Source organism: Anomaloglossus baeobatrachus, chromosome 1 (genome assembly GCF_048569485.1).
Source record: "Anomaloglossus baeobatrachus isolate aAnoBae1 chromosome 1, aAnoBae1.hap1, whole genome shotgun sequence".
NCBI classification, from domain to species: Eukaryota; Metazoa; Chordata; class Amphibia; order Anura; family Aromobatidae; genus Anomaloglossus; species Anomaloglossus baeobatrachus.
In genome coordinates, this window is record NC_134353.1 from 898,112,374 (window position 1) to 898,122,379 (window position 10,006).

The following is a 10,006-nucleotide window of genomic DNA, read 5'->3' on the forward strand; positions in this document are numbered from 1 at the left end:
ATATATACATATATATATATATATATACATATATATATATATATATATATATACATATATATATATATATATACATATATATATATATATATATATATACATATATATATATATATATATATATATATATATATATATATATATATATATATACATATATATATATATACATATATATATACATATATATATATATATACATATATATATATATACATATATATATATATATATATATATATATATATATATATATATATATATATATATACATATACATATATATATACATATACATATAAGCGTCCTGGTGGATCGTCCTCTGTAAATGTTCTTTTACAGATTTATTAGGCTGATTTCATGGTTCACTTCCCACACCCAGATAAATTCTTGTAGGAGTCCTGTTACAATCACAACAAATCTTAACCAGCAAATGCAAAAACAAAAAATACAGTGAATGCCTATGTATAAGTCTGAAAAGCTTACATCATAAATTCTTCTTCAGAGAGAATGGGCCTATCTCTTACTGTTACCTTATACATTGGCAGAGAACAGTATAAGAGGGGAGGGTAATGCGCCTGTTCTCCTATTACAGAGTATGACTTGGAGAAGGAGCAGCTTGCTGAAACCTCTACTCTTTTACTTTAAGAAATCTTGTCTTTATATGTTAAATGGAAATTAGACTATGGATCGATAGAATTTTTTTTTATTTTTTAATACACATTTAGTGTCTTTTATTGGCTGATTTTTGTTGCTCATTTAAAAGGTTCAGGATGTTGGAGGCAGGAGTACACACACCATTTACAGTGTATATGGAAAGTATTCAGACCCCTTTAAATTTTTCACTCTTTCATTGAAGACATTTGGTAAATTCAAAAAAGTTCATTTTTTCCTCATTAATGTACACTCTGCACCCCATCCCCCATCTTGACAGAAATGTAGAAATGTTTGCAAATTTTTTAAACTAGAAAAACTGAAATATCACATGGTCATAAGTATTCAGACCCTTTGCTCAGACACATATTTGTTACATGCTGTCAATTTCTTTGTGATCCTCCTTGAGATGGTTTTTCTCCTTCATTGGAGTCCAGATGTGTTTAAACTGATAGGTGTGCGCCTTTCCAAATTAAGTCCCGTCTATGTAAGACCTCACAGCTCACAGTGCATGTCAGACCAAATGAGAATCATTAGGTCAAAGGAATGGCCCAAGGAGCTCAGAGACAGAATTGTGGCAAGGCACAGATCTGGCCAAGGTTACTAAAGAATTTCTGCAGTACTCAAGGTCCCTAAGAGCACAATGGCCTCTATAATCCTAAAATGGAAGAGGTTTGGGACCACCAGAACTCTTCCTTGACCTGGCCATCCAACCAAACTGAGTAATCGTGGGAGAAGAGCCTAGGTGAGAGAGGTAAAGAAGAACCCCAAGATCACTGTGGCTGAGCTCCAAAAATGCCGTAGGGAGATGGGAGACAGTTGCACAAAGTCAACTATCACTGCAGCCTCCACCAGTTGGGCCTTTAGAGCAGAGTGGCCGACGGAAGCCTCTCCTCAGTGCAAATGTGAACAGGGTGCTAGCCAAAATATATACATTCTATATGAAGTAAAAGCTGCACACCAAATTCAGAAAAATATGAACAAGCATAACTGCTTTATAATACATAAGGAATGTAAAATACTATTAGCCATATGAAAAATTGAAATGTGACATTGCATAACTGCTGAGGATTATTTAAAAAAAAAAAAAAAAAGATATTTAGCTAATGTATTGATCAATTCATTACTGCCCCATTACCACTTCACGGTAATCTCTTATTTTGTTTGGGACCCCATAAATAAGAGATTACTGTGAAGTGGTTATGGGGCAGTAATGAATTTATCAATACATTATCTAAATATCTTTTTTTTTTTTTTTATTATTATTATTATTTTCAAATAATCCTCAGCAGTTATGCAATGTCACTTTTCAATTTTTTCAATTTTTCATATGGCTAATTGTATTTTACATTCCTTATGTTTTATAAAGCAGTTATGCTTGTTAATATTTCTCTGAATTTGGTGTGCAGTTTTCACTTCATATATATCTCCTCAGTGCAAGACATATAAAAGCCCGCATAGAGTTTGCAAAAAAACACATGAAGGACTCCCAGACTATGAGAAATAAGATTCTCTGGTCTGATGAGACGCAGATAGAACTTTTTGGCGATAATTCTAAGCGGTATGTTTGGAGAAAACCAAGCACTACTCATCACAGTGAAACATGGTGGAGACAGCATCATGACGGGGGGGGGTATTTTTCAGCTACAGGGACAGGACAACTGGTTGCAATTGAAGGAAAGATGAATGTGGCCAATTAGATATCCTGGAAGAAAACCTCTTCCAGAGTGCTCTGGACCTCAGATTTGGCTGAATGTTCATTTTCCAACAAGACAATGACCCTAAGCACACAGCTAAAATAACAAAGGAGTGGCTTCAGAACAACTCTGTGACCATTCTTGACCGGCCCAGCCAGAGCCCTGACCTAAACCCAATTGAAAATATTTGGAGAGACCTGAAAATGGCTGTCCACCAACGTTCACCATCCAACCTGACGGAACTGAAGAGGATCTGCAAGGAAGAATGGCAGAGGATCCCCAAATCCAGGGGTGAAAAACATGTTGCATCATTCCCAAGAAGACTCATGGCTGTACTAGCTCAAAAGGAGGCTTCTACTCAATACTGAGCAAAGGGGCTGAATACTTATGACCATGTGATATTTCAGTTTTTCTTTTTTATAAAATTTGCAAAAATTTTTACTTTAATGTTTGTTTTTTGTCAAGATGGGGTGCAGAGTGTACATTAATAAGAAAAAAAAATGAACTTTTTGAATTTACCAAATGGCTGCAATGAAACAGAGTGAAAAATTTAAAGGGGTCTGAATACTTTCCATACCCACTGTATGTATGTACCAATGTATGAAAGTCAATTGCTACATTAAAAGCGGTTTTATTAGTTTGCATGTAAAGGACATCCCCAATGAATTTCACTATGCATAATGACTAGCGAATTGTAGGAGACATTAAAGGTGAGCAAGGCCGTACAAGGCGTTCATGTCACGGATCAGAACTGCAGTGAGCAGGTGCTACTGTGGCTTTAAAATGGTCTGTTAAACAGTTAATTGCTGTTTTACCTGCCGAACCGTGCTGCTGATTTATAGCTATTCCCTTGCTGTAACTTTGATTATAAAGAATTTCAAACTTTGTTAGCAAGAAAAAAATACACAAACAAAAATAAAAAATCTAAAAAACACTATTAAAAACCCATTAGGGCAAATACAAAAATCAGTAAGTGGAAAGGTACAAAAGATTAGCTGGATGCTTCACCTTTCTTGGAAAAAAGATTACACCGAGATAATGATTACAATACTTCTATTAAAAGTCCGTAGTTACATGGCTCGATATGTGGCATTATAACTAAGCAGTACAACAGTGCCACTCCTGTATAGGCAATAAGTTCCAAGGACATTAAATATAATTCTCATCTTACGCCATGCCAACGTACCCGATGATACACTCAGCCCAGTATCCAGATGTGGTTATAGGTATCTTTTCCTCACAGGGGATGATTGGATAGGAACCCCCTGACAAAGCAATATACAAAACATGCGTCGGGGCAGTGTGTGTGTGTGCGGTTCATTGGCTTGGTGTATAATGTGTATATGATGTACTGGTATGTCATATAAGGGCTCCCTGACTTTGTAAGCTTGCAAGCTGAGCCTGCATCTTTCTTGACAGATGGCTGTTATTCAGCCATCATCTGCCACTAATAGCCGCCGGTGGAGTGGGAATACAATCGAATCAGTCAACCTATTTATTCCGTCGCAGCAGATGGGTGCATCATTCTATGCACCCATTGTAAAGATCATGAGGTGCCAATGGGTTACATGACGGCATCGGGGTCTGTTCTGGTTATAAAGGTACTCCAGTGAAAGCTAGCCTGTAGATGGTATTCATAGGAGACCGTGACTTTAGCTATACACAGCATTACTGTAGTATTATGTATAGTACAAGTGATCAGACAATCGCTTGTTCAAGTTCTATAAATATAAGTAGAAAGTGAAAAAAAGGTTTTAAAACTATAAATGTTCAGATCCATCCCACTTTTCTCCCATTAAAAAGAAAGAAAATCTACATATTTGTTATCGTTGCGTTCATAAGTCTGATCTATCAAAACATATAATACAATTTTCCGATCAGTAATGATAAAATAGAATTGAAATGCCCGAAATACGGTTTTCCGGTTGCTGCAACACTGCAATGAAATACTATAAGAAGCAATCAAAAAATCAGATGTACCTCACAATGCTATAAATAAAAATGTCAGCACAAAAAAAACAAGCCCTCTCGGCTCCATCGACCAAAAATTTAAAACATTACAGATTGCGGAAAATGGTGATAAGCAAAATGTTTTAATTTTTTATTTACTTATTTTCAATTTTACGAATTTCCAATTTTTTTTTTACCATTTAAATAAAAAAATAAAATTATGCATATTTGCCATCTCCGTAATTGTACAGACATGGAGACAATTACAATTACGGAATTACTTTTTTTTTTTTTTTTATATAGCTATTTATCTGCATTTGGATTTTTTTCCCCAGCTTCCAGTACATTGCATCATAAAATGAAGGCACTATTCAAAAGTAAAACTTGTGACATAAAAAAAAAAGCTACGTGGAGAAAAAAAAAGAAAAAATTACAGCTCTTGGAAGAACGAGAGTTACACACACACAGTTAATGGAAAATAGCCATGTTGAGAAGGGGTAATGTCCTTAGGACTTATTGCCTAGTGCGGAGGTTGTATTGTTGTAGCAGTTAGTTACATGGTTGGATATGTGGCGATATAATCATGTTATGATATGTTATCTCTCTGTGATCTTTTGTAGTTACCGCGATCATTTTTTTATCTACTCCTTATAATGTGACCGCTGCCGGGTGTTTTTAGATTCTTTGGTAGTTTGTATTATTATTATTATTATTATTAATTATTATTATTATTATATTTATTTATTTTTTTTTTTTGCTAATGAAGTTTGAATTTTTTTTGTAATCATAGTTGTGTTTTTGTTTTTGGAGCGGGGTCATGAGTAAGGGTATTGTATATTTGTAGGTTTTCGTTAGTGTTATAATATTGAAGCAGAGGTTTGCGATGAGTCTTGTGCTCCAGTCTCTGTTATTATCTTTACATTTGGCAATGACTTTGAACACAAAAAGTTGGCTGGCAACCACTCCATGCACTGGTTTACAAAACGAGCATAGTGCAAAAGCCACCAAAAGATGAAGGTCACTGTCACGTGGAAAGATGTTGCACAGCAAATGTTTCCCTGAAACCAACTATGTTAACTGCGTCCGAATCAAGAAAAAGAAATGCAATGCTGGCTGATGAATGACAGATCAATCACTGCCTTGGGCTGAGACCTGGGCAGAATCTTTATTAATCAGACACACATTTGGCACAAACCATTTTCCAAGTGTTGCCGACAGCCACTCTTCACCTCAAGATAGCTCCTATTTCTAGAGGCACCAGAAATTGGTCAGAAGTTCTCACTTTAGTCTTCTGAAGTTTTTTGGAAGTATGTTCCCATAATCAAAATCTAACACCCATTCCCCGGATAGGTGCTCAGGGTTAGGCCAGAGTCACCCTTGTGAGTGCCTCGCATCGCATCACCTATCATGGCTGTACAGTCTCTGGACAGGAGTGTCTCAGCTGCATAGAGATACATGCAATCGACCCGCTCCTGTCCAGGACAGTGTGAGTCCGTGCCGGATGATTCAATGAGACTCGCGCGAGTTACACGCGAGGCACTCACAAGTGTGACTCTGGCCTTACATGGCGCCACTGATCAGGAGATGCATTAGTCAAGTATGCTCCCTGGTGATCTAGTCACTGACTAGGGCTAACGGAGACTTCAAGACTTTGAATGGAGAGTTGCAGCATGCATGCTGAACCACTGCCATGTTCAATCGGGACGGAGATCCATATTCTCATGATCGGTAGGGATGTCTGCAATGTGGCCCACATCAGTATAACACTCATTACCAGTCTTGTGGTAGGCGATGAGTTGTGATTATGGGAAAATGCTTGTAATATAAAGCTTTAAGGCCCCTTTACCACAGGACCCTATAGCCCATTCCCAATTTTTGCCCCTTTTAAACATTGCAGTGATCAGGCAACAAATGACCAAAACTCTTGGATTCTTGTTGGCAGCACATTGTTTCATGTAAGCAGGGGATGTGCTTCTTACATGCAATCTGCTCATGTTAAAGGGTCTTAAACAAGACTGACTGACTTGATATATCGTTGATCTGCATTTGTTATGTAATGTTTACCCACCGGTTAGCATTTTCCAATCTGGTGACCAGAAGAAATAATTTCCTAGAGTCTATAACTTGGGCAGCTGTTCCATATGGTAATCTAATATATAAAGCTGAGTGTATGTATGTCCACTAAAGGAATCCGCACCATCGCATTTACAATCACAACATTTCGTACAGACGCCTCATGTGACCCAGGGAACGTCATGGACTATGTTTTGACAAGAAAATTTAACCACACGGTTTACAGTTACTCTCCAAAAAACCTCCATTAAAGTGAATGGAGCTGCGAGCTACAGGCTATTATTAGGAGCTGTGATTGGTTGCTATAGGAACAAAGGACATTCATAGCATAAGCAGCTTATGTGTGAGGTAATATGATGTCGGTGGAGAGACAGACGCAGACTGAGAGACAGACAGACACAGAGAAAGAGGCACACAGGGAAAGAGAGACATATAGGGAAAAAGAAGCCAGACAGACAGAAAGAGACACATGGGGAAAGAGATAGACAGAGGCAGACAGGGAAAGAGACAGACAGAGGCAGACAGGGAAAGAGACAGAGAGAGACAGACAAGGAAAGAGACAAAGACAAGGAAAGAGACAGAGAGACAAAGACAGACTGAGAAAGAGAGAGACAGACAAAGACAGACAGGGAAAGCGATGAGGAAAGAGACAGACAAGGAAAGAGAGAGACAGACCTGGAAAGAGACAGACCTGGAAAGAGACAGACCTGGAAAGAGACAGACGGGGAAAGAGACAGATGAACACAGACAAGAAAAGAGATGGGTGGGGAGAGATAGACGGACACAGACACAGAGATACAGACAGACACTGAGATAGAGACAGACAGACAGTTACTATCCCGGGTACTACAGCTAGTAGAGAATATTTTTTATTCCAGTTTTGGCCATAAAAGTTGAGAATATTATGGATAGTTTCCTTTGGTAGGACATTGGTATAAGCTTATTTGTTACCTGATATTTTCTCGTTGTAGGATTCAAGCAGCCACGTGACAAACAACAAAGGCACCTGAACATAAGACACTTGAATATACCTAGAAATTCCCAAGAAAATGGCCAGCGCCTCAAGCATCTCTGGAGCAATACAATCAGTTGTTGAAAATTTCCAACGCCATCGCTTGCCTCTGCTCTGTGCAGCTGGTATTGGAGTCACAGCAATTGCTTCTTGGATGTGGTGGAGAAGGAAGCATGGAGAAAAAGTGGAGCTGAGACAAGTTGGTACGGTCTCCCAGATTCTTATTTACCCCATCAAGTCATGTAAAGCTATTTCAGTGCAAGAAGCTGAATGTTTGGAGCTGGGGTTGAGACATGAAGAACTTGAAGATCGACACTGGTTGGTGGTGACCGATGAAGGACAGATGGTGACGGGTCGGCAAGAGCCACGAATTGTCCTTATATCTGTAACAGGCACTGGAGACTCGCTCAGCCTTGAAGCCCCAGGGATGGAGAAGATATTTGTCTCAGTGACGCAACCCAAGAGCAACAAGATTATGGACTGCCGTGTATTCAGCCGTGATATCCAGGGTCGGGATTGTGGAGATGAGGTGTCTCATTGGTTGACGACCTATTTTCAGAGTAGTACACCCTACCGCTTGGTGCATTTCGAGCCGAATTTGATGAAGCCACGGAAGGCCAATGAAACTGAAAAACCATTCCGGGAACAAGATATCATTGTCTATCCTGACGCCAGTCCCATAATGCTGCTGTCTGACAAATCACTGGAAGAACTCAACAGTCGAATGGAAACTCCTGTCTCGCTGGCCAATTTCCGTCCAAGCATTGTTGTGTCTGAGTGTAAAGCTTTTTCCGAGGATGGTTGGGATGATGTCAAGGTGGGCACCACAAGACTGAAGAGAGTTATGGCATGTGGTCGATGTATTTTGACCACAGTTGACCCAAAAACTGGAGTTATGAGCCGGCAGGAACCACTAGATACACTGAGAACCTTCCGACTGAGTGATGAATCCCTGAACCACCTCTACAAAAAAGCTCCTCTCTTTGGGCAGTATTATGGGGTGGACAAAACCGGGATGTTCAAAGTTGGAGATCCAGTGTATGTGGTGGCCCGCAGTGGATAGAAACAATAACTCTTCTTACTTGTACAATAAACTGGAATAATCAAATAACATTTTGCCCTAAATATAAAAATAAATCTCCTAATAATCTATATGGCCACCATGATGGCTTTCAAATGGGTTGTCACTCAACTTGTGGTCCTGAATGGCAACTCTGACTAAGAAACCTGAAATCTGATGTCTGTGGTTCTCAATATGTAGAAGGACCACAATACTCAGACCAACCAAAGGTCTCCTGAACTGACAGCCTCTTTTATACATAGGAGGCTGATAGTTTAGGTCCGGATACCCACATTTGGTCTGGGCAAGACATCCACAGGTGGTGTCTGGAACTGCACTCCATTAAAATGAATGAAGCTGAGCTTGCAGTACCTCACTCAGCCTGTGTACAAGTGTGGTGCCGGTTTTCAAATCACGAAGTTGGGGTTTTTTTTTCCAGTCTTATACAACCCATTTTAAGCTCTGGTCTAGTTAATTGTGATTGATTAACCCTGCGTCTGCCATATGTTGGCACTAGTTGTACTCCTCAGGTAGTGTGATCCCTATAGGGTACAGTCTGTATTTTGTAGGTAATAATGGTTGAATTTTTACCTTCTGGTTTTGTGTAGGAAATATATATTTTAAAAACATTGGAATAAAACAAAAATGTAATAATTCGTGATTTCTTACTAATTCATATGGAACTCAATACTCAAAATGCAACTTTGTCGTTGTCTAGCTTTGTAATAATCCTTGATTAATAAATATACATATGTGCAAGTATGCTGGTTTATTTTTTCCGAATTCATTTTTTTTTTTTTTTTATTTGCAGAGGAGTGGGGGTGGGGTTCCCAAAAACTAAACTTTTATGTCCATCCGTCAGTCATGTAATGCAAACCTAGTCTACTCAATCCATTATATGAAGGCCTCGTTTTGTACATTGTAGATTTTTTTCTTCTAAATTTTAGTATTTTTGAGTAGCATAAATCATGTTTTGACGCAGGTAATAAAAGGAGATGTCAAAAATAAAAACTGCGCCAAGAAAAGCAAAACAAATTACGTCAACATAGGAGTAAAAGCCAAATAGTCTCATAGATAATATGATATAGTAGACATGGGAGAGTAGAAGGGGTCGGGTTAAGGGCTAAAGAGCTATGACTGCCCTATTGAAGGCAGTTTTCAGGATTTGGTTAATTTTCTAAAGCTTTCCCCCAAATGGACGCACCATTACATCATGTTTCTGGTGTTCTTGCTGAAACAGCCCAAAGGTGCAATTGGGGTCTGGGTGTTGGGGCACACATATTGGTGTATATGCACACGCTGCTTTTTTTTTTTTATATATATATGCATATTTTGAGCCCTGCTGCATTTTTGCTAACCACAGCATGTCAATTCTTGAAAAACACAAGTGAAAATGTGACAGTCATTGGATGCAGCGGTTTCCCTGCTACCATCTGGTTTTGGTGCATAAAAAAAATATAAAAATGTCTGATTACATTTTTTTTTTTCTTCATATGAAAAAATTAAAATTAAAATGGACATGGAGACCGGGAGCTACGGTATATACATCGCAGGTGAGTC

General features: G+C 38.5%; 1 protein-coding gene across 2 annotated transcripts in view; it reads left to right on the forward strand.

Annotated features, from left to right (window-relative positions):
* Nucleotides 1–9,208, forward strand: part of LOC142255485 (mitochondrial amidoxime-reducing component 1-like) — a 48,162-nt gene extending 38,954 nt beyond the window's left edge. For both annotated transcript variants that reach the window (XM_075327064.1, XM_075327063.1), the window contains one exon: nucleotides 7,346–9,208. In XM_075327064.1, coding sequence (XP_075183179.1) covers nucleotides 7,424–8,449 — 1,026 coding nt within the window. In that variant the 5' untranslated portion in view covers nucleotides 7,346–7,423 and the 3' untranslated portion in view covers nucleotides 8,450–9,208. The remainder of the gene's footprint in view (nucleotides 1–7,345) is intronic.
* The last annotated feature ends 798 nt before the right edge of the window (nucleotides 9,209–10,006 follow it).